At 43.1% G+C, this 25,742-nt stretch overlaps 2 protein-coding genes across 3 annotated transcripts in view; both read left to right on the plus strand.

Annotated features, from left to right (window-relative positions):
- LOC144503555 (histamine N-methyltransferase-like) overlaps positions 1-15,361 on the plus strand; it is a 30,688-nt gene extending 15,327 nt beyond the window's left edge. Inside the window, exons 4-6 of one of the 2 annotated variants that reach the window (XM_078228036.1) lie at positions 3,378-3,508; positions 10,298-10,391; positions 14,782-15,361. In XM_078228036.1, the coding sequence (XP_078084162.1) occupies positions 3,378-3,508; positions 10,298-10,391; positions 14,782-15,122 (566 nt within the window). In that variant the 3' untranslated portion in view covers positions 15,123-15,361. The remainder of the gene's footprint in view (positions 1-3,377; positions 3,509-10,297; positions 10,392-14,781) is intronic. The other variant, XM_078228037.1, reaches the window with a different exon arrangement.
- Positions 15,362-21,188: 5,827 nt separating this feature from the next.
- LOC144503556 (histamine N-methyltransferase-like) overlaps positions 21,189-25,742 on the plus strand; it is a 77,369-nt gene continuing 72,815 nt past the window's right edge. Inside the window, exon 1 of the mRNA XM_078228039.1 lies at positions 21,189-21,212. The gene's annotated coding sequence lies outside the window, so the exon portion shown is untranslated. The remainder of the gene's footprint in view (positions 21,213-25,742) is intronic.

Consider the following 25,742-nt stretch of genomic DNA (forward strand, 5'->3'; position numbering starts at 1 on the left):
GTAATCTTTTGATTAATCATAGAATCAGTAGTTCGTTCTAACCAATGTGAAATGATAGTGATCCACTGGATCATATATGAATTACTATCTTCTCTAATTATGTTCACGATCATGAGATAAATATTGTTGTTTTGGATGAAGATTTAAACTGCACTCACTGAACGGATACTAGTGCAAATGGTGCACTGCCCCCTGTCACCCTGGCATGGACAACCTGGCCTGGTGAATTGGGTCCCAAGGGGGATCAAGATGTTAGGCCCCTTGCCCATGTGCCTTCTTTTGCTGCCAGGTTGCAGAGGAAAGGTACCCCAAGGGTCCTGGGGCTTGGGTGAACTCTGGCTAGGGGCCTAATTGTGACTCTTCCAAAGAGTTGGCTTAGTCATATTGGTAGATGCTGAAAGTGGGTACCAAAGATGATAATAAGGACTTTGAACTACTAGCTGTAGCATATTGAAAATTGCATTGTACATTTTGTTTACTTGAAGATGTCATTGACACATCTACCAGCAAAGGGAGTCTGCTTGGAAGAAATAATAAAGGATCCATGTCAGCTCATGCAGTTCTAATTCCAAACATTTCCAGCTGAATATACAACTGTTTCTGTTCCAAGGTCTTCATAACATCCATCTGGTTCTTTCCTCAGAAATAATCAACTACAAGAGGAATCCCTGATGGGAAACATATATTTCCTCAATGCCTGACTTCCTACATTGGCTTATTTAAAACCTATTTTGTTATTATACATGCAGTTAAATAATGTGGCTGCAGGAACAAGTCCATTTCTAGGAGTCCAATGGCAGGTAACTCACCACCTTTCTTCCCAAAGATTTGACATCTACAAGGCCCAAGTCAGGAGTACAATAAAATGCTTCCACTTGTTTGGATGAATGTAGCTCCAACAACACTAAAAATGTTTGACAACATCCAAATTAAGATTGGCAACTTCCCACCACTTTAAACATTCAGACCCTCCCACATTGTTGCACAATGTTGGCAATGTGTCTCATCTTTATGGCAGAATGCAGGAACTTACCAAATCTCTTCGGACAACATATTCCAAACAAGTGACCTCTACCATCTCGAAAAACTAGGGCAGCATGTGAGTGGGGTCATCATGACCGGCAAACTTGCTCCAAGCCACATAGCATTTTGACTTGGAGTTATATTGGTGTGTTAGGATCTATGTTGATGTAATAACTGGACAGCAAGATTCCAGAATGGAAACCTGGCTCAAAAGATTGTATTTTTTTATAAAATGAGGAAGAGCAGAGTCCCAAACAGCTAAGTTTAAGTTTATTCATTAGTATCACAAGTAGGCTTAAATTAACACTGCTATGAAGTTACTGTAAAAAAATTCCCTAGCTGCCACACTCTGGCAGCTGTTCGGGTACACTGAGGGAGAATTTAGTTTTGCCAATGCACCTAACTAGCACAGCTTTCGGATTGTGGGAGGAAACCGGAGCACCTGGAGGAAACCCGCGCAGACACGGGGAGAACATACAGACTCTGCACAGACAGTGATCCAAGTCGGGAATTGAACCTGCGTTCCTGGCACTATGAGGCAGCAGTGCTAACCACTGTGCCATCGTGCTGCCCACTAATTAGTTTTAACACAAAAAAAATTAATCATGTAAAATTTGGATTATAATAAATACAAACAGATTTTGAGATTAACCCAGCTTTCAAAGCATATATGAAGCTGCAAAGTAACACAATGTCCTTTTAAATAGACAAGATGATTGTGGTCAAATAAAGAACAAAGATTAAAGAAAATTACAGCACAGAAACAGGTCCTTCGGCCCTCCAAGCCTGCACCGACCATGCTGCCCGACTTAACTAAAACCCCCTACCCTTCTGGGGACCATATCCCTCTATTCCCATCCTATTCATGTATTTGTCAAGACGCCCCTTAAAAGTCACTATCCGCTTCCACTACCTCCTCCGGCAACGAGTTCCAGGCACCTACCATCCTCTTTCATTCTGAACCCCAAGAGAATGTCACCTGAGAGGTTCCAAACTGTACTGCCAAAAAAGCACGCTTTGAAATCTTTCACAATAATACTTTCCAATAGCAGGTTACATTCCGAAACCCAGTCCAGGTTTTTAAAATGACTCTTTTCAGCAAAGCTTCCACTCCACTTTTAATAACAAATCCAATATCCAGGTTACCACTTCCCTTTTAGGATTTTGTTTTCTTGACTGTTCTGCAAACTTTCACTATTGCTTTAAATATCGATTCCAGACTCTATTAAGATGGCATCAAACTTTTGATTTTCCTCTGAAGACTGCTTTCCCACTTTAAATCTGGCTATTACAACTGTCTCTTTAATTCATAACATTTTTGTTTTCTTTTCTCTTGAATTTTCCTGAACAATACTGTGGTTTCTGTTCTCTTAACTTTTTAAGACATTCTTCCTGTCCCAATTCCCTGGTTATCTGGACTGTGTCTGGTTCTTTGGGAAGCCTGTCAGTTTGCAGCTAAAGTTAAAGTTAAAGTTTATTTATTAGTCACAAGTAAGGCTTACGTTAACACTGCAATGAAGTTACTATAAAATTCCCCTAGCTCCCATCTTTCTAATGGCAGTGTTACAAGATGTTCACTTCTTGGTGTTCTGTCTGCGACTGAAAACAAATTCAGCTAAAACCTAAAACTTAAAAGATTTTTTAACCTTACAAGTCCCAAGTTGCCATGCAACCACTGCTAGTTTATTTACTCTTCATCCTGTAACCCACTCTAAGCACAATAGAAACACAGCGGAGTTGAAACCATACATACACACACCTTTGTCCAGCATGAATCTAACTATGGGTTTTACCTTTCCTGTCACAAAAACATTAAATTAAAACCACTGAAAACTATATTTATTTCTAATATTTACCAATTCAATTATAAAGCTACTTTTGTTTTCCTAACAGATGTTCCTTCACAAATGCTGGGTCAAAATTCTGGAAATCCTTTCCTAAAACTAGTCTGAGTGTACGTGCATCAGAATAGTCCAAGAAGGTGGTTCAGCACCACTATCGTAATGGCATACAGAGATGGGTGACTATTGTAGGTCATGCAAGTACACCCACATCCCTTGAAAGAATATAAACAAATGAATGATACCAGGACTTTCCATAAGACTTATTGATTGATGTGTACCATTTGACCAATCAATTAATTTTCAACATTGCATGTAAAGGAATTAGCACAATGCTTAAATCCATGCAACTTCCCCTCCGCTAAAATTATTTGGCCACTTCTAAGCAGTCAGCAATGAAATGTGTGTTGAAGTTTCAGGAAACTGGATACGAAGAAATAGCAAACAAAAGGCTGTGTTTCCAACCACTTTGTTAACAAGAGGGTCTCCCTTCTAAATCTACCTCTGTTCCAGAGCTTGTGAAAGAAAAGGGAGAGGATCTCAACATCTCCTTCACTTGGAACCAGTTGCGCTCGGAAGAATATGAAAAGCAAAACAAGGAGAGAAAGGAAAGCAAAAAGTTTGATTTCATTCACATGATCCAGGTAACTGCAGTTAAGGTGAACTTTACAACCAGTAGGTATGGAAACCTAGGGCGACACGGTGGCACAGTGGCTAGCACTGCTGCCTCACAGCGCCATGGACCCAGGTTTAATTCTGGCCTCGGGTCACTGTCTGTGAGCAGTTTGCACATTCTCCTCATGTTTGTGTGGGTTTCCTCCGGGTGCTCCGGTTCCCTCCCACAATCCAAAGATGTGCGGGTTAGATTGATTGGCCATGCTAAATTGACCCTAGTGTCCGGAGGATTAGCTGGGTAAATATGTGGGGTTAGGGGAATAGGGCTTGGGTGGGATCGTGGTCGGTGCAGACTCAATGTGTCGAATGGCCTCCTTCTGCACTGTAGGGATTCTATGAAACCATTCAATTTGTCAGTCAGGGCTGAATGTCAATTCTAGACAAATTCCCAGCTGTGTTACTTATTGTCAAAGTACTGATGGGTGTATGCATCATAGTCATTTTTAGAGGCATGATTCATGTTTGCTTCCTTTTAGGTAAGCTATTCCAAACCTTTGAGCTGCTTTCATTCACACCTCTGGTAACAGATGCGGCGTGGGTAGGTTGTTTAGAGACTTCAGACAATGTTCATGAACACCTGCCATTTTGTATTGGACAACATTCCAGCGTCAATCTCTCATAATTTTCTTCCATGTTAGAGGAAATCACTACAGCATTTGACCACAATTTAGATTGGAAATTGAGTGGGGAAGGAACATGCGATTATGCCAGGATACAAGTGGAAGGTGCGATAGATTTGGGGATCAGAAAGGATGATCTGAAATGGGCAAAAGAGCTCCTTTCATCCAAACCTGTCTTGTGCTGTTTTGGCATGTAACTGCGGAGAACGATTCTGATTCTCTCTTCCCACGTTAAGGGAGGCGATGGCCTAGTGGTGTTTTCGCTAGACGATTAATCCAGAAACTCAGCTAATGTTCTGAGAACCCGGTATGAATCCCACCATGGCGGATGGTGGAATTCGAATTCAATAAAAAATATCTGGAATTAAGCATCTCCTGACAACCATGAAACCATTGTCAATTGTTGGAAAAACCATCTGGTTCACTAGTGTCCTTTAGGGAAGAAAAACTGCTGTCTTTACCTGGTCTGGCCTACATGTGACTCCAGAGCCACAGGAATGTGGTTGACTCTCAGCTACCCTCCAAGGGCAGCTGGGGATGGGCAATAAATGCTGGCCAACCAGTGATGCCCATGTCCCACAAATGAATAAAAAACGTTTGCCTGATTGCTCCTTATAAAAGTGATGCCCTTTGAAACAACTATCTATCCATCCAAAGTTTTCACATGATTATATTTCAGTCAGATAGATGTTCCTTAATGTGAAGGGAAAGGGAACTTGACATCAAAATAATAAGTTCCCTGGGGATTTCAAAGTACTGGTACAGACACAATGGCCTGAATTGGTCTCCTCCTCTCCTGTATGTTTATATGATTATACATTTCAATGGAATGTAGATTAAAGATGAAATAGTGGATGAATAAAGTAGTTGTAAATAATATGACTTAAAAATTTGTTAAGAAGCTGCAATCTTTGGGTAATTCAATAGCACAGTCTGTTGGACACATTTCTGAGACTTTGGGGTTCAGATACATTCCAGATTAATGGAACGAATCTACTCTGTATATTGGCTATAAGTGTTTTTTGTGAAATGTATTTGGGGAGCACTTTCTGAGGCTCAAGATATTTGATAATTGATCATTGATATTTGGCAAATGATAAGCTTGCTGATATCTGCTAAGATAAGACTAGAGTTTTACAAGTACCAGGCAGATCAGGCAAAAGTAAGACAGAGAGCAAGGGAAGTCCAGATTAAACTGCATTTATTTCAATGCAAGAGACCTGACGGGCAAGGCAGATGAACTCAGGGCATGGATGGGTACGTGGGACTGGGATATTATAGCAATTACTAAAACATGGCTAAGGGAGGGACAGGACTGGCAGCTCAATATTCCAGGGTACAGATGCTATAGGAAAGATAGAAGAGGAGGTAAGAGAGGAAGGGGAGTTGCACTTTTGATTAGGGAAAACATCATGGCAGTACTGAGAGGGGATATATCCGAGGGTTCGGCCACTGAGTCTATATGGGTAGAACTGAGAAATAAGAAAGGGGAAATCACTTTGATAGGTGATGCGCGATATAACACACGAGAGGCTGGATGTACTCGGGAAATTGCCAACAATAACAGAGCTACTATATACAGTATACAATCCCAGACTAAAGGGTCACCAGGCAGAGCAGTGACCTTTATACCTCTCCCAGGAGGCGGAGCCAACTGGGGTGTACCATAGGACTATATTAACAGGTAGAACAGCCCAACCCTAACCCCAACAGTAACATATCTACAGACTCATAGTACTGGCCAGACCATGGCTCAGCACTACCTGGTGGGAACCAACAATGGTTCACCACAATAGGGTTGTACTATAAGTCCCCAAATAGTCGGCGGGAAATTGAGGAGCAAATATGTAAGGAGATTACAGATAGCTCCATGAAAAATAGGGTGGTAATCGTAGGGGATTTTAACTTTCCCAACATTGACTGGGACAGCCATAGTATTAGAGGGTTTGATGGAGAGAAATTTGTTGAGTGTATTCAGGAGGAATTTCTCATTCAGTATGTAGATGGCCCGACTAGAGAAGGGGCAAAACTTGACCTCCTCTTGGGAAATAAGGAAGGGCAGGTGACAGAAGTGTTAGTGAGGGATCACTTTGAGACCAGTGACCATAATTCTATTAGTTTTAAGATAGCTATGGAGAATGATAGGTCTGGCCCAAAAGTTAAAATTCTAAATTGGGGCAAGGCCAATTTTGATGGTATCAGGCAAGAACTTTCAAAGTCAATTGGGGGAGTCTGTGGGAAGGCAAAGGGACATCTGGTAAGTGAGAGGCTTTCAAAAGTGTGTTAACCAGGGTTCAGGGTAAGCACATTCCTCTTAGAGTGAAGGGCAAGGCTGGCAGAAGTAGGAGACCCTGGATGACTCGGGATATTGAAGCCCTGGTCAAGAAGAAGAAGGAGGCACATGACATGCATGGGCAGCTGGGATCAAGTGGGTCCCTTGAAGAGTATAGAGGGTGTAGGAATAGAGTTAAGAGAGAAATCAGGAGGGCAAAAAGGGGACACAAGATTGATTTGGCAGATAAGGCAAAGAAGAATTCAAAGAGCTTCTACAAATACATAGAGGGCAAAAGAGTAACAAGAGAGAGAATAGGGCCTCTTAAGGATCAACAAGGTCATCTATGTGCAGATCCACAAGAGATGGTTGCGAGCCGAAATGAATATTTCTCATCAGTATTTACTGTTGAGAAAAACATGGAAGTTAAGGAACTTGGGGAAATAAATAGTGATGTCTTGAGGAGTGTACATATTACAGAGAAAGAGGTGCTGGAAGTCTTAAAGCGCATCAAGGTAGATAAATCCCTGGAACCTGATGAAGTGTATCCTAGGACATTGTGGAAGGCTAGGGAGGAAATTGCAGGTACCCTAACAGAGATATTTGAATCATCGATAGTCACAGGTGAGGTGCCTGAAGATTGGAGGGTGGCAAATGTTGTGCTTTTGTTTAAAAAGGGCAGCAGGGAAAAGCCTGGGAAGTACAGGCCAGCGAGCCTCACATCTGCAGTGGGTAAGTTGTTAGAAGGTATTTTGAGAGACAGGATCTACAGGCATTTAGAGACACAAGGGCTGATTAGGGACAATCAGCATGGCTTTGTGAGTGGAAAATCATGTCTCACATTGAGTTTTTTGAAAGGGTAACCAAGAAGGTAGATGGGGGCAGTGCAGTTGATGTTGCCTACATGGACTTTAGCAAGGCCTTTGACAAGGTACCTCAGGGTAGGTGTTGCATAAGGTTAAATCTCATGGGATCCAGGGTGAGGTAGCTAAATGGAGACAAAATTGGCTTGATGACAGAAGCCAGAGGGTGGTTGTAGTGGGTTGTTTTTCAAACTGGAGGCCTGTGACCAGCGTTGTGCCTCAGGGAACAGTGCTGGGTCCACTTTGATTTGTCATTTATATTAATAAGTTGGATGAGAATATAGGAGGCATGTTTAGTAAGTTTGCAGATGACACCAAGATTGGAGGCATAGTGGACAGTGAAGAAAGTTATCTCGGATTGTAATGGGATCTTGGTCATTTGGGCCAGTGGGCTGACGAATGGAGTTCAATTTAGATAAATGCGAGGTGATGAATTTTGGTAGATTGAACCAGGGCAGGACTTACTCAGCTAATGGTAGGGCATTGGGGAGAGTTACAGAACAAAGAGATCTAGGGGTACATGTTCATAGCTCCTTGAAAGTGGAGTCACAGGTGCACAGAGTGGTGAAGAAGGCATTCAGCACGCTTGGTTTCATTAGTCAGAACATTGAATACAGGAGTTGGGACGTCTTCTTGAAGTTGTACAAGACATTGGTAAGGCCATATTTGGAATACCATGTACAGTTCTGGTCACCCTATTATAGAAAGGATATTATTAAACTAGAAAGAGTGCAGAAAAGATTTAATAGGATGCTACCAGGACTTAATGGTTTGAGTTACAAGGAGAGGCTGGATAGGCTGGGACTTTTTTCTCTGGAGCGTGGAGGGCTGGGGGTGATCTTATAGAGGTCTATAAAATAACGAGGGGCACGGTATCACGGTAGCACAGTGGTTAGCACTGCTGCTTCACAGCTCCAGGGACCTGAGTTCGATTCCCGGCTTGGGTCACTGTCTGTGTGGAGTTTGCACATTCTCCTTGTGTCTGCATGGGTTTCCTCCAGGTGCTCCGGTTTCCTCCCACAGTCCAAAGATTTGCGGGTTAGGTTGATTGGCCATGCTAAAAATTGCCCCTTAGAGTCCTGAGACGCGTAGGTTAGAGGGATTAGCGGATAAATATATGGGGGTAGGGCCTGGGTGGGATTGTGGTCAGTGCAGACTCGATGGGCCAAATGGCCTCTTTCTGCACTGTATGGTTTCTATGATAGATCAGCTAGATAGTCAATATCAATTCCCAATGTTAGGGGAGTGTAAAACTAGAGGGCATACATTCAAGGTGAGAGGGGAGAGATACAAAAGGGTCCAGAGGGGCAAGTTTTTCACACAGACGGTGGTGAGTGTCTGGAACAAGCTGCCAGAGGTAGTAGTAGAGGCGGGTATAATTTTGTCTTTTAAAATGCATTCAGACAGTTACATGGGTAAGATGGGTATAGAGGGATATGGGCCAAATGCAGGCAATTGGGACCAGCTTAGGGGTTTAAAATGAAGGGCGGCATGGACAAATTGGGCCGAAGGCCCTGTTTCCATGCTGTAAATAAAAATTGGCTTATACAACCTTGGGATATGGAGGGAGGAAATGGGTCAGAATTCTGGTTTCTGGTAACAATCCAGCAGTTCCTATTTGAAGTTACCTATTTGTGTGTAATGGGTGAAAGGGAATGTCGGTTTGGCTATGAGGCAGTTGCCCATTATCAATTAACTGATTTGCAGGTTAGGTGGATTGGCCATGCTAAATTGCTCATTCGTGTCCCAAGATGTGTAGGTTCGGGGATTAGAGGGGAAATATTTGGGATTTGGGAGATAGGAGATGGGGTGGGCTTGGGTAAGATGCTCTATCAGAAGGTCGATATAGATTCACTGGCCCAAATGGCCGCCTTCAGGGATTCTATGATCCTATGGGGCGGCACGGTAGCACAGTGGTTAGCACTGCTGCTTCACAGCTCCAGGGTCCCGGGTTCGATTCCCGGCTCGGGTCACTGTCTGTGTGGAGTTTGCACATTCTCCTCGTGTTTGCGTGGGTTTCCTCCGGGTGCTCCGGTTTCCTCCCACAGTCCAAAGATGTGCGGGTTAGGTTGATTGGCCAGGTTAAAATTGCCCCTGAGATGTGTAGGTTAGAGGGATTAGCGGGTAAATATGTGGGGGTAGGGCCTGGGTGGGATTGTGGTCGGTGCAGACTCGATGGGCCGAATGGCCTCCTTCTGCACTGTAGGGTTTCTATGATTTCTTTCTATGATTTCTATGATATTATTCTGACTCATTTAATTTTTATGCTCACAGAGGAAATGTAGCTCTTTGGTTCAGTTCTGTTGCCTGTCAACCCTATGAGACTGTAACAGATCATAAATCAGTGCCTTTAGATTGAGGGGCAGCACAGTGGCACAGTGGTTAGCACTGCTGCCTAACAGCACCAGGGACCCAGGTTCGACTCCCCGGTCACTGTCTGTGCGGAGTCTGCACGTTATCCCCGTGTCTGTGTAGGTTTCCTTCGGATGCTCTGGTTTCCTCCCACAGTCTGAAAGATGTGCTGGTTAGGTGCATTGGCCATGCTAAGTTCTCCCTCAATGCACCTGAACAGGCACGGGAGTGTGTCAACTAGGGGATTTCACTGTAACTTCATTGTAGTGTTAATATAAGCCGACTTGTGACGCTAATAAATAAGCTTTAACTTTAATTGGGAAGAAAATACATTTGTATTACAACAATCAGTTTCTCACTTTTTAAATAAGATTGGTATATTTGGACCAAACATTCCATTACTGCTAATTCAAAACTCATCCCGATGAATGTGACAAACTAGAGAATGCAGGGATCAATCCTGACAGAAGCAGCTTCAGCCCCATGTTAATGCCCTCCCTCCTGTCAGAAATCTACCAGGATATCCCTTTGGTCTCATTTTGAATTCCAAGACCACTATGAGGGATGTATCACAATTAATTTTAACATAAGTATTTGTCTTGTATGTGAATATATTTGCATTTTTTTGGTGTTTTTTTCCTTCTTGTCTAGATGTTGTATTTTGTAGAAAGTGTGCCTGATACCGTCAAGTACTTTCACAGCCTCCTGGAAACTAATGGCAAACTCCTAATAATCCAGCCTTCCGGTATGTGATTTTCCTGTATTTTTGATTTCTAGTTTCCTTATACTAGGCACTCTCAAGCCTGTGCGGACTGAAATTCTACAGGAAAAACGATAATCAAATTCCCTATCATTGCTATTTATCTTCCTCCTGATATTTAGTTCTATATAATCTGTTCTGTGTGCAAAAAGATTGTAACTATCGGAACAGCTCCTTGAACCTCCTTGATAGAAGTGTACAAAATTATGAAGGGAAGAGATATAGTGGACAGGATAAAATTGTTTCTCTTGATAGAGAATTCTAGAACCAGGGGACATGGATTCAAGATAAGTGGCAGTAGGTGTAGAGGGAACATGAGGAAGGACTTTTTTATGCAGAGGGTGGTGGGTGTCTGGAATTCGCTGCCTGAGTTGGTGGTGGAGGCACAGACTCTAAATTCTTTAAAAAGTAACTGGATCTGCACCGTAAGTGCTTTAAGCTCCAGGGCTATGGGCTGGGAGCAGGAAGGTGGAATTAGAAAAGGCACCTTGGTGTCCTCAGGATGGCATGGACGTGTTGGGCTGAATGGCCAACACGTCCATGCCATGCTGTTCTGTAACATTTCTATGGTTCTAAATAAAAAAAATTAATGTACACAATGAATTGACCTGGAACTAGGAAATAGAGAATAGCTGTCAATGCTGGGCATTATAAGTTGAGTAATTGTAATCCCCTTGTGATTGGCTCTGAAACCTCTGGTAAGTGATATTTTTACTGTAAATTAAATTACTGAGTGGCCTCGAGTCAAAAGAAAGACTAATGAAAACGTAATGTTACATGTACCAATGGATAGCTCCAAATATTACATGCAAGTCCCTCGGATATGTTCTCCCGCTTCTTGCCACACACATTCCCCAATTTTCTGGAGCGGTCTCTGACCATCCGATTGGAGAATGGTGTCCCTTCTCCCCACCGGAATCTCCACAGCAGAATCAGAAAATCCTTTTTGTCTTTCCCAACACACAATTTCCTTCATCAAACATCGCCCTATCCACATCATACTGCCATATTAGTATCGGCATGCAAACATCAGTTCACAAAGCTCATTGGAACCTGAATAATAACCTTAATTAGGTCAAACATGGGATGTTGCCTGCGATTTTGGGGGTTGGGAAGACTATAAATAACAATGTAAAAATTGCAGCTTAGATTTGTTCCATGTGTAATGGTGATGAATGTTTACCTTTGGGAAGAAAGCCTTCTGGAAGTTGGCGCTTTTTTCAATGGAGGAGAGAAAAGATGATCTGACAGAAGTCTTCAAGGTTTTGATCAAATAGCTCATGACAGAATGTTTCAATTAGTGAGAGGGTAACAAGAGGCCACATATTAAAGATAATCACAAAAATCTAAAGGCGAGAAAAATTGCTTTATATGGAGTGTGGAATTCTCTGCACAAAGCATGGGTGAAGCAGAGTTAATAGGTACTTTCAATAGGGAATGAAATATTTCAAAAAGGGGGAATGTGAAAAGGAATGTGGAATGAGCTAGAATAGAATTAAATGTTGGGAAGAGCAGTCGATAAACTGGCCATTTTTTTGTCTTGCAATTTTCTGTGATTTGTGATTGGAGAAATTAAGATAAGGCCGTGTTTCTTCTTAACTCAGTAAATCAAAATCAATGATATTCAAACACCTTCCTAATGTATTCTTACCATAAAGGTAGATATACACTAAATATTTCGGGTTAGCATGGCAACATGTTATTTTCTTTGTCAAAATGATGATTTTTTTTTTTAAAAAACCACCAAGGAATAATTTTCACAGAAGAAATCCACACAATCCATAGAATCACTGAGAAGCTTAGAAACTCAGAGCAAGAGTAGGCAATTCAGCCCTTTGAGCCTGCTTACCATTCAATATGTTCATGGCCGATCGACAATCACCAGGCAAGACTGTTCTCTTCCTGTTGGGGAGCACTTCAGCGGTCACGGGCATTCGGCCTCTGATATTCGGGTAAGCGTTCTCCAAGGCGGCCTTCGCGACACACGACAGCGCAGAGTCGCTGAGCAGAAACTGATAGCCAAGTTCCGCACACACAAGGACGGCCTCAACTGGGATATTGGGTTCATGTCACAATATTTGTAACTCCCACAGTTGCGTGGACCTGCAGAGTTTCACTGGCTGTCTTGTCTGGAGACAATACACATCTTTTTAGCCTGTCTTGATGCTCTCTCCACTCCCATTGTTTTGTTTCTTAAAGACTGGAGAGCCACAGCAATGTGGTTGACTCTCAATTTCCCTCAGGCAGTTAAGGATGGGCAATAAATGCTGGCCAGCCAACGATGCCCATGAACCGTGAATGAATTTATGTGTGGAACCGGAGGAGATATGTGTGGAACCGGAGGAGATTGGTGAAGCATTGAACCAATATTTCTCTTCGGTGTTCACGCAAGGGGACATGAATATAGCTGAGGAGGACACTGGGTTGCAAGGGAGTAGAATAGACAGTATTACAGTTGATAAGGAGGATGTGCAGGATATTCTGGAGGGTCTGAAAATAGATAAATCCCCTGGTCCGGATGGGATTTATCCAAGGATTCTCTGGGAGGCAAGAGAAGTGATTGCAGAGCCTCTGGCTCTGATCTTCAGGTCGTCGTTGGCCTCTGGTATAGTACCAGAAGATTGGAGGTTAGCGAATGTTGTCCCATTGTTTAAGAAGGGGAACAGAGACTTCCCCGGGAATTATAGACCGGTGAGTCTCACTTCTGTTGTCGGCAAGATGTTGGAAAAAATTATAAGGGATAGGATTTATAGTTATTTGGAGAGTAATGAATTGATAGGTGATAGTCAGCATGGTTTTGTGGCAGGTAGGTCGTGCCTTACTAACCTTATTGAGTTTTTTGAGAAAGTGACCAAGGAGGTGGATGGGGGCAAGGCAGTGGACGTGGTATATATGGATTTTAGTAAGGCGTTTGATAAGGTTCACCATGGTAGGCTTCTGCAGAAAATGCAGATGTATGGGATTGGGGGTGATCTAGGAAATTGGATCAGGAATTGGCTAGCGGATAGGAAACAGAGGGTGGTGGTTGATAGTAAATATTCATCATGGAGTGCGGTTACAAGTGGTGTACCTCAGGGATCTGTTTTGGGGCCACTGCTGTTTGTAATATTTATTAATGATCTGGATGAGGGTATAGTTGGGTGGATTAGCAAATTTGCTGATGACACCAAAGTCGGTGGTGTGGTAGACAGTGAGGAAGGGTGTCGTAGTTTGCAGGAAGACTTAGACAGGTTGCAAAGTTGGGCCGAGAGGTGGCGGATGGAGTTTAATGCGGAGAAGTGTGAGGTAATTCACTTTGGTAGGAATAACAGATGTGTTGAGTATAGGGCTAACGGGAGGACTTTGAATAGTGTGGAGGAGCAGAGGGATCTAGGTGTATGTGTGCATAGATCCCTGAAAGTTGGGAATCAAGTAGATAAGGTTGTTAAGAAGGCATATGGTGTCTTGGCGTTTATTGGTAGGGGGATTGAATTTAGGAGTCGTAGCGTTATGTTGCAACTGTACACAACTCTGGTGCGGCCGCACTTGGAGTACTGTGTGCAGTTCTGGTCCCCACATTACAGGAAGGATGTGGAGGCTTTGGAGAGGGTGCAGAGGAGGTTTACCAGGATGTTGCCTGGTATGGAGGGGAGATCCTATGAGGAGAGGCTGAGGGATTTGGGATTGTTTTCGCTGGAAAGGCGGCGGCTAAGAGGGGATCTTATTGAAACATATAAGATGATTAGAGGTTTAGATAGGGTGGATAGTGATAGCCTTTTTCCTCTGATGGAGAAATCCAGCACGAGGGGGCATGGCTTTAAATTGAGGGGGGGTAGTTATAGAACCGATGTCAGGGGTAGGTTCTTTACCCAGAGGGTGGTGAGGGATTGGAATGCCCTGCCAGCATCAGTAGTAAATGCGCCTAGTTTGGGGGCGTTTAAGAGATCCGTAGATAGGTTCATGGACGAAAAGAAATTGGTTTAGGTTGGAGGGTCACAGTTTTTTTTTAACTGGTCGGTGCAACATCGTGGGCCGAAGGGCCTGTTCTGCGCTGTAATGTTCTATGTTCTATGTTCTATGAATTACAAAAAACTTACTGTTAAGCTAAACAAGATTCAAAGCCCCTTCATGAGACCTACCAAACTACTCGTATCTTACAGAGCAACAATAATGTGGTTGACTCTCAACTGCCCCAGGACTGGCTTTGCAAGCCACTCAGTTCAAGGATGACTAGGGCTGGGCAATAAATGCTGGCCAGCCAGTGACGCCCATGTTCCACAAATGAACGAAAAAAACCCTCAAATTGTCAAGATCATCTTGAAGCCCCCTCATTTCCGCATATCTGAATTTCAATATTTTTTTTTAACAAATATATCTCAAATGTTACTGATAACAGGTAATGGTGGATGGCATTCACTTTGGAAAAAATCTGGATCCCGATTTCCTACCAAAAGTGGTTTTCTTGGCGTCCAAAAAGTTCTTGATGAAATGAGAGCGAAGTATCGGATCTATGAACTTCCCTCTGACATGGATATCACAGAGTGTTTCATTGAAGGGAATGAAAAAGGGAAACTTCTGTTGGGTTTCCTCACAGATGTGGCAGATTTTAGGAAAACTGCCCCAGTGGATCTGAAGGCTGAGGTTCTTCATTACCTACGTCATCCTCCGTGCTCAAGAGAGGAAAATGGGAAAGTTATTTTCAACAATGATTTGCATTTCATTGTGGTTGACAATTGACTTCATTTCAATGTGTCAGATATTATCCAGCTAATTTCACTTGGAATTGTCTTAATACTTATATATTATTGCTTCAGATTTGTTGATGTTAAGATCAAGTAAGTCTTGCATTGTGCTTGCACCAATGTTTTAAATCCATTCAGATATGCTGCTCTTGAGCTCATAAAACAATACTTCATCAGATTGAAAATTAAAAACCCTGTGTGAACAAATGCAGCCTTTAAAATATCTTGTAATGGAGTCATTTTGATGAAACTCACAGATGACTAATCTGCACTGCATTTTCACCTGGTGCCTACATCCAAAGTTCTTCATTGAAAGCACATTTAGATTCATGTAAGTACCAGTAGCTTGTTTTTTTTTGGATGCAGCAGGATAAATGAAATTGCTTTCATTTTGCTTCTGCCATCTTTATCCTTATTAGCTGTTGCATTCCAAGACTAAGTGTGACAGCATGGTAGATGGCAATTGCCGAGCTGCCCAAATCCCAAAGGGAAACATAAAATAGCTGGCGGCATGGTGACAGTGGTTAGCACTGCTGCTTCACAGCGCCAGGGACCCAGGTTCGATTCCTGGCTTGGGTCACTATCTGTGTGGAGTTTCCACCGTGTCTGTGTGGGTTTCCTCCAGGTGCTCCGGTTTACTCCCACAGTCCAAAGATGTGCAGGTTAGGTGTATTGGCCATGCTAAATTCTCCCTCAGTGTACCCGAAAAGGTGCTGGAGTGTGGTGACTAGGGGATTTTCACAGTGTTAATGTAAGCCTACTTCTGACTAATAAATAAACTTCAAGTGGTTTGGCATTATGAGCAGGTTTTCTGAAATCAAGGAGTAACTTCTCAGACCAACTGTGATGATTTTATATAAAAGTAAAACATTTATTTAAATAAACAAATTTTTAGAATTAAACTTAAATACAAGAATACCATGACACAATTAGCAGTGCTTCTTAAACATTTCCAAACACATTTAGGCTTAAATAACACAGCTAAACCACCCTTTAATTGGCAACAGCTCTTATAGATTTTCTAATCTGTAAAATTAATGTAACTTTAGTGCACAATTAGGGTGTTCTCTGAGGGAGACAGCAATTGGCTCTCCAGGTCTGGCCTTGTCCACACTCTGGCGAGAATTCTCAAATTTTAAGACCAAATGTGGTGACGGGTGACTCTGACAGTGCCTTTCCCACTGACCTGAGTGGTGGGATTCCACACCAAATTCTGTGCTTGGAACCTCATCAATTATGTACAGGTGAGATCCCCTCTGAATGATCTGGCAGGCCGGCAGCTAAAATTTGTACGCACGCTGTCAGCAGGGGGGGTTTAGAAGTGTGGGCACAATATTTAATCACCAGTCCAGCACACTCATATCACTCACTTCAACCTGCCTGTCTTCACCAGGCTATGCACAAAGTCCACAATGTTGATACTGTTGTGGGAAAAGTACCACTGAGTCAGGCTTGAAGGTTTCAAGAATACAGTTTTATTTTAACGAAGCTTTGTGGAGAAAAGGCACTAACAAGCAGCAAACCTTCTCTCAATGAGACAATAGGAGCGGTCCATCTTTATACCCTTTACACAATAGATGGACTGGACATCTAGCCATTACCACATCATTGTAATCTAGTAGGTGATCGATCATTAACACATCGTTATAGACAAATACAGACAGACACAGACATGAACATGTTAACATCGCATTGTCTTATGAATGGATACATTTCCTACGTCAGTGGCTATCAATGGTTTTAGTTTCGGCCTCTTCATATAGTAATTTACAGTAATTGGTTTTCCTGCAGTTATGTATTCCCAATCCCACCTGTAGCTAATCTCATTATCTACCCCTATTGTCCTTATCCTTAAGCCCTGGCTGGCTTCCTGTAAGATTTGGTTCCTGCATGTTTAACTTTGAATAGCTGTCTGTCCTTTATGTTTTAGTCTCAGGTGGCTGTCTGTACTGAAAGTCAGTGCCTGTTTAATGTCTCTTTCCCAGGTGACTGTTTGTGTGCCAGGCAGCCATCTTATGTGTACCCATCTGTATATTTTTCCCCCTTCAATACTTAACAAGTGCAAGCTGCAGAAGCCAGTTGATCATAAGCAAGTGTGAACTGACCCTATATCAATTCTCCATTATACAGCAACGGCTGCTAGCTTTAAATCATTCTGGGTTGACAATGGTCAGTGGATTACTGATCTAAACTGTCTTCAGGTAACAAATATTTTACTTCAAGACACAGAGAGAAACTACAAGTAAATCTACACGGGATACTGACTACTCAAGCTGCAGGAGCAGAAAAAGCCTGCAGACAATAATACCTTAAAGTCTTTTCAGCTGTTCCTCTTCAGGTTCATCACACAGAAATCTGAACTCCTGGTGTGAAAACTGCAGCAAATTTTTATTCATTTTTTTATTCATTTATGGGACATGGGTGTGGCTGGCTGACCACCATTTATTGCCCATTTCTAGTTGCCCTTCGATGTGCTCACTTTGGGGGGAGATGTTCGTACTGGTGAGGGGGGCTGTTGCCTGCAATTAGGGGGGTTGGGTGGTCTTTGCCAGTAACCAGGAGAGGGGTGTCTGTAGAGTAGTCTGGCAATCTGGGTACTTTGTAAAAATGATGCCCTGATCTCTGAGGAGCCAGCCTAGGTGGTGCCTTTAGGTCCCACTCACATCTTTTCTGGCGGGATTCATCCCTGGCTCCAAAAAAATGTGTCTAAGTTTGGATGGATTACAATCTTAATTGTGCCAACACACCTATAGAGAATCACAGCTTTCCCAATGGGGACAACATTAGGAAAGCTTTTGCGAGAGTTGCACCTAATATCCGTCTTATACTTTGACATTCAGAATTAACATGAGGCAAATATGAAATAACAGACAAATTGTGATCGAAATCCCAAGAAGTGGGCGGTATGGTGGCACAGTGGTTAGCACTGCTGCTTCACAGCCCCAGGGACCCAAGTTCAATTCTGGCCTCTGGTCACTGTCTGTGTGATGTTTGCATGGTCTTCCCGTGTCTGCGTGGGTTTCCTCCGGGTGCTCCAGTTTCCTCCCACGGTCCAAAGATGTGGGGGTTAGGTTGATTGGCCATGCTAAATTGCCCCTTAGTGTCAGGGGGACTAGCAGGGTAAATATGTGGTGTTACGGGGATAGGGCCTGGGTGGGATTGTTGTCAGTGCAGGCTCGATAGGCCAAATGGCCTCCTCCTCCACTGTAGGATTTTATCATTCTATCAAATGGCAGGTGTGATCAAGACAGATCCCATGGATTTCTTGGCAGCCCACTAAGACATCAGTGTTCACTGTGAGTTAAAACCCATATCTGTTATGAGAGATTTCCCATTTTTACCTTTGAATTTCCTCCAAACGTCGCTCCGACTCAGACTGGCTTAATGGCTGCTGACCTCCCAATGTTCCAATCCAATTCTCCTAGATTCCTGAATCTGCACACCAACACTGGCTCATAGACACAACTCGCTCCATTCAGCCATGCTGAATAGAATGCCACTGCTCCAAAGGGTCACCTTTGCCCGAACAGCCTGCAGCACATAGTGGTTGACCTTGTGCTGCCTTTTGGGTGTGTGTGGGAGAAGGGAGTGTGGTACAGCTGGTTCTGGATGAAAGATCATATCCTTTATCTCTGCATTCTTGGATTTAAGGAGCAAAGGTGAGTGTTGTACTGAATGGACAAGTGTGATAATTGTAATTTCATGGAATTAAGCAACTCAATAGCTACAGAAATGCTGTGGTAAATCTGGGCAGGGCAAGGGGGGGCAGGCCTCAACAGTTGGAAATTTGAAAGTGCTGCTGTGGGAAAATTGAGGGAGATTTTTTTTCCAGCGACAGACAGAGAGGTAGAGTTTGGATGTGGAAGGGGGATGTGATGTGAGAAGGAAATTATCCAAAGTGGCCTTGCCTTATTGGTACAATGGGAGAAACATGACCACATGAGCTGACGATCTCAGTGGTGTAACCATGATACCAGAAGAGAAAATGCTGGAAAATCTCAGCAAGTCTGGCAGCATCTGTAAGGAGAGAAAAGAGCTAACGTTTAGAGCCGGATGACCCTTTGTCAAAGCTAAAAGGTATAGAAAGTGGGAGATATTTAATCCGGTGTAGCCATGAAGATCGGTTGGGAAGTTGACATGGAAGAGAGGTTGATGGAGAAAAATATGTCAGTGAGCTCAAAGGCAAGAGATCATGAGGAGTGAAATGGAGGCAAAGACAGGAGCCAAAGCTCAAGGAAAATAATTAGGCAGAAGATACATAATTTACTAGCTTGACATCTTAAATGGGCAGGTTTTATTTTGAAGAAAGGTAGACAGATCCGGCCTGTTTACACAAGAGTTTAGAAGAGTGAGGGGTGACTTGATTGATTTGATTTATTATTGTCACATGTATTGGGGTACAGTGAAAAGTATTGTTACTTGTGCGCTATACAAAGCATACCATTCATAGAGTCTGTAGGGCAGAAGGAAAGGAGAGGGTGCAGAATGTTATGTTACAGCTATATCTAGGGTGTAGAGAAAAATCAAAAGTCTGATGGCAGCAGATAAGATGCTGTTCTTGAGTTGGTTGGTACGTGATCTCAGACTTTTGTATCTTTTTCCTGATGAAAGAAGGTGGAAGAGAGTATGTCCGGGGTGCGTGGGGTCCTGGATTATGCTGGCTGCTTTTCTGAGGCAGCAGGAAGTGTAGACAGAGTCAATGGATGGGAGGTTGATTTGCGTGATGGACTAGGCTATGTTCACAACACTTTGTAGTTTCTTACAGTCTTGGTCAGAGCAGGAGCAATAACAAGCTGTGATATATCCAAAAAGGATGCTTTCAATAGTGCATCTATAAAAATTGATGAGAATCGTAGTGGACATACCAAATTTCCTTAGCCTCCTGAGAAAGTAGAGGTGTTGATGGGCTTTCTTAACTATAGTGTCGGTGTGGAGGGACCAGGACAGGTTGTTGGTGATCTGGACACCTAGAAACTTGAAGCTCTCGACCATTTGCACTTCATCCCATTGATGTAGATAGGGGCACGTCCTCCATTCTGCTTCCTGAAGTTGATAACTGTCTCCTTCGTTTTACTGACGTTGTGGGAGAGATTATTGTCGTACCATTCACCAGATTCACTATCTCATTCCTATACTCTGTCTCATCATTGTTTTAGATCCAATCCACTACAATGGTGTCATCAGCAAACTTGAAAATCGAGTTGGAGCGGAATTTGGCCACACAGTCATAAGTGCATAAGACATATAGTAAGAGGCTGAGCACACAGCCTTGTGGGGGCACCACTGTTGAGAATAATTGTGGAGAAGGTGTCATTGCCTAGCCTTGCAGTTTGCACTCTGTGGGTTAGGAAGTCTAGGATCCAGTCACAGAGGGAGGAACTGAGCCCTAGGCCACGGTTGAGGCATATAAGATCCTGAATGGTCTTGACAAGGGGCGGGGCATGGAAAGATTTTTCCCCTTATGCGTGAGTCCAGAGCAGCTGGTTTTAAAATGAGGGAATCACCCTTTTATGATACAGATGAGGAGAATTTGTTTCCTCTGAGTGTTGTGCAATTTTGGCGCTCTCTGCCTCAGAAGGTGATCGGAGGGCAGGGTGGGAGGAGTGGGGAGAGGGCAAAGGGGTGATTGAATACTTTTATGGGGGAGGTAGATAGATTCTTGTTGAACAAGGGAATTGAAGGTGATCAGGACTTGAAACAAAAAATCGACCAACCACAATCTTATTGAAGGGCAGAGTAGGCTCAAAGGGCCGAATGACTTTCTTCTGTTCCTAATTTACATGTGTGTATGTATACATGTGGGAATTAGAGTAGTCCAGCTGAAGACAGCACCGGAGTGTTCAAAATTTTACGATGAAAGTCCAGTCAGAGCAATCGTTGTTCAAGACAAAGTCCATACGCTGCATTGTATAAAAAGCAGATGGACTAAACAGTCAAACCTCTTTGTTACTGCAGGAAAGCAGAGATGTGGTCATCTATGAAATCCCTCTCCTCAGTATTTAGTCAGTATTTCAGAGCTTTTGAACTTTAGAACGTTCATCTGACCATCAATCCATGATGAGAATCTGCCAGACATAGGGGCCAGGTAAGGCACATTCGGGACCCTGTTCAAAACTAAAAAAATTGTTTTTTTTCACCTAATTAGTGTAAACCTATGTTTAATTACTTAGAAATGTTTTTTTCTGTTACCTGCACATGAACTTGTAATAAAGGTAAATTACTGCGGATGCTGGGATCTGAAACAAAAGAGAAATTTGGAAAATCTCAACAGGTTTGGCAGCATCTGTAAGGAAAGAAATCCCTTTGTCAAAGCTGAAAGGCATAGAAAGTGGGAGACATTTTTACCGCAGGGTGAGGGAATGGAAGATGAGTCACAGCCACAGAAACCAGGGGAAAGGCTTAGAGGTGCAAATGGCAGCCCATAGAGAGAATAGAAGGTGTGAAAGGCCAAACAGCAGACAAGCTGAAATCAGAGGGTAAACTATGACAGATGAAGGTGTGGAGGGAGGGGGGAAGATGGGTGGGAGAGAGGTAAAATGGGGGGGGGGGGAAGGGAAGCAATGGGGGGATAAAATAGGGTGAAAGTGTGGGGGCAAAAGAAAAATAAAAGAAGACAATAAAGAAATAAAAGGTAGAGAACAGTTAAAAATTAAATGAAATGAAGGCAAAGGGGTTGAGGTGGGGTAGAAGTTGTCTGAAGTTGTTGATATTTGTTGATCATTGTTGAACTTATGATATTTGGTTTCTGAGTAAGAAGATTGCGGTCTGTAAATTCAGGTCTGCAGCGCCTGGCGGTCCAGCGTTAGTGGGCATACTTTGCCCTAACAGAGATTGTTGGACAGGGCTGAAAGCCTGCTTGCTTCCCCACTACAAGATTGTTTTCTCAGCTGACAGTGGACTTCAGTGTCGCCCGCTCGCAAAAAGATAATGTTTGGAAATGTACGCACCTGAATGTCGAACATCAAGAGTTGGGGTTGAGGGTAATGAGCAGGGATTGCTAAAACGTAAGACTTACACATTTTGAGGTGAGATGGATGCTTATACAGGTTGGGGGCAGGCAGTCTTATGGCTAAATGAATATTTAATGCTTGTCCTGCAGCTGTGAAAAGCACAACAATGCTCCGATTTTTGCCCCAATATGTTTTTGATTATGCTGATTGTTGAAAGGATAAATATTGGCTTGGGCACTGAGTGAACTCCTTTTCTCATTTTTAAATTGTGCACTGGAATTTCGTACATCCTCCTGGGAAGGAGGACCTCAGGAAAAAAGAAGCATGGAAAGATTTACAGTTCAGAAGGGGGCTATTCAGCCCATCATGTTCCATGTTAGCCAAAATGACCTATCCAGTCTCAGTGCACTTCCAACTATGGCTCCTTAACCTTGTAGGCCATGGTACCTCAAGTGCCAATCTGATCCCCTTTTAAATGTGATGAGGGATTCTGCCTCTGGCACCCTTTCAGGCAGTGAGTTCCAGACCCCCAGAACAAGTTTCAAGGATACTGATCTAACCAAAAGACTGCCTGCACCAACAGCATTGATCTCAACACTAAAAAAAATTCTCAGCTGTTCTATAACCCCTTCAAGTGTTATTTTAAAGATATTCCCCATGCTTATTGATCTCTCTGTGAACAGAAATTGGTTCTTCCTATCCAGTCTATCTCATCTCATAATTTTATTCACCTCAGTGAAATATCCTCTCAACCTCTTTTGTTCTGTTATACAGCTTTAATTTAAAATTCTTCCAAGCATTCCAGTTTAATGAGACAAGGACAGTAATTCAATAATTTCTTTATTTAACAATTCTAGTACAAACTCAACCATAAACATTTGCAGCTCATTAACTCTTCATTGAACTTTAATCTTAAAGTTTTAAATTTTTATTTAATAGTCACAAGTAAGGCTTACATTAACACTGCAATGAAGTTACTGTAAAACCCCCCTAGTCGCCATACTCTGTCACCTGTTCAGGTTAATGCACCTAACCAGCATGTCTTTCAGACTGTGGGAGTAAACTGGAGGAAACCCACGCAGACACGGGGAGAACGTGCAAACTCCACACAGACAGTAACCCAAGCCGGGAATCGAGCCCAGGTCCCTGGCGCTGTTAGGCAATAGTGCTAACCACTGTGCCAAAACTTTAACTCTAACTGAACTTTAATTCTTAACTGCATATTAACTTTAACTGAACATCAACTTTAGCTAAACATCAACTTTAACTATTTAACTGAAAATAAATACTATTGAGTTAATGAAAACCTTGGCCAAGAAATGTCCTCGATTAATGTAGAATCTATCTTCTTCTTCCCTGAAGCATCCTTCAGGGTAGAGGTCTTCTTGCAATGGTTGGTCTCTTTGAGTTATCACTGGCAAACAAAGGCTCACATGTCTTTTTATCCACAATTCTCCACTCGCTTCAGGAAGATTCTCTGTCTTCCAGCCAACAGTAACCAGAAATAGATCACATGGCTCGAATCTCCAATGAAATTACTTGTGAATGATGCCATTACACTTAATTCATTTATCATGTACCATATATAACAGCCATATAAATCGAAGCCACACTTTCTCGGTTAATGTAAACATCTTCCCTTATCTGGGAAGCTCAGATCACAGTTCCCAGACCAGAGCAACTTTACGACCTGCATCTGGTTTTAATCTATAAATTGACCAAAAATCCCAGCATGCTTAACGTTCAGCCAGAAAGCCATTTTAAAGCCACTATTGACATTATTGTTGTTAAATCACTGTTGTAGCCATTCTTTCTGCATCCACAATTCCAGAGAAAACAATCCCAGCTTATCCAATCTTTCCTCATCGTGATAACTTATACTTGGTAACATCCTCATAAATCTCTTCCATACCCTCTGAGTGTGCTCACATCCTTCCTGTAAAGTGATGATGAGAACTTTGTGCTGCAATCTAGCTCTAATCTAACTAGTATTTTGGTGTCAGTCGATAAAGGAAAGTACTCCCATACATTACAGACATCATGTTATTTACCTTAAGGCCCTTGTATTCCTCTGTACTCTGCAGGATCATTTGTTGTGTTTCCCCTGGACTTGGTTGTTCTTCCTGAATGTTTTACCTCACACTTGTCCATTTGACACTTGCCTGCCCACTCAAACAGTCCATTGATATCATCCTGCAGTCTACAGCTTTTTCCCTAACCATCAATCATAAGACCAATTTCTGTATCACCATCAAACTTCTTAATCCTGTTCCCTACATTGAAGTGTATTGATTATATATCATGTACAGCAAGAGACCTAGTACTCTCAGACAAAGAGAGAGCTGTCAGGCCCCTGCTACTGCAGGCAGCCTCAACTAGCTCCCCTCCCGCAATCGTGGGGGCCTACATCCCGAGATGCAGCCCCTGCCACCCCCCACCGAGCCCCTGCCACCCCGACGAATCGTGGCCCCCATTCCCTTCCCCACTGATCACATGCAGAGCAAGAAGTTTAACAACACCAGGTTAAAGTCCAACAGGTTTATTTGGTAGCAAAAGCCACACCACATGCAGAGCAGCAGTGGGCTCCCTTCCACCCCCCACACACCAATCGCATGTAGAATGGCAGCGGGCCCCCGTCCCCACATTGGCCTGCCCCATTGGCCCCTACCCCTGGCACTGCCCAGTGGGCATTGCCCAGGTGCACGGTGGACATTGCCAAAGTGCCAGGCTGGCATTGCTCAAGTGCCAGGGTGACACTGCCAGTCTGGCACTGCCCAAGAGGCACCCCTGCCTTGCACTTGGCCGCCCCAGGGAGCCTCAATGGCCTCCAGTTCCACCGGTGAAGTCAACACGACTGTTCCCCGTTCATGGGGAGCAGGTGTTTTCCTCACCAGAGAGAACCTCTCCCGGCGAGGCCATAAAGGCAGGCGAGCCTGGACGATTGAGCACCAGGTTCGCTAAACACATTGAAATAAACATTTAACTAAATTTAAATAAATTAATCAACCTCTCACCCATTTCCGGAGAGAGGCTGGCCATGCCAGAAATCCGGGAGACGTAAAATTGCGACAGGCGCAAAAACTGATGCCACTCATGCTCGCCACTTTACACCCGATTTTATAACGTTTTCCTGCTGCAAGAGGAAAGAGGTCGGAAAATTCTGCCCAATGTTTACTCAATCTTGTATGAATGAGTGGTGCCTTGTGTCTTGTGTAGTAAATAAGTTTGAGTTTGAGCCTTCTCTTATTCATTCAGAATTACAGTTAATTAATGTCCGGTGCTTGGTGTCTGTAATATCTTGTGTTCAAGAGCCCATTTTTTAAAGTATAAAATTTATTTATTTGTCACAAGTAGGCTTACGTTAACACTGCAATGAAGTTACTGTGAAAATCCCCGCATTGCCACACTTCAGCGCCTGTTCGGATACACAGAGGGACAATTTAGCATGGCCAATGCTCCTAACCAACATGTCTTTCCGACTGTGGGAGAAAATCAGAGCACCCGGAGGAAACCCACGCAGACACAGGAAGAATGTGCAGACTCTGCACAGACAGTGACCCAAGTCTTTGGCGTTGTGAGGCAGCAGTGTTAACCACTGTGCCAACGTACCACTTTTTATGAAGTGGACCTCGACACCTCCCAGGTGTGAAATTCCATGCAATGGG

The sequence above is a fragment of the Mustelus asterias genome, chromosome 14 (assembly GCF_964213995.1).
Source record: "Mustelus asterias chromosome 14, sMusAst1.hap1.1, whole genome shotgun sequence".
Lineage (NCBI taxonomy): Eukaryota > Metazoa > Chordata > Chondrichthyes > Carcharhiniformes > Triakidae > Mustelus > Mustelus asterias.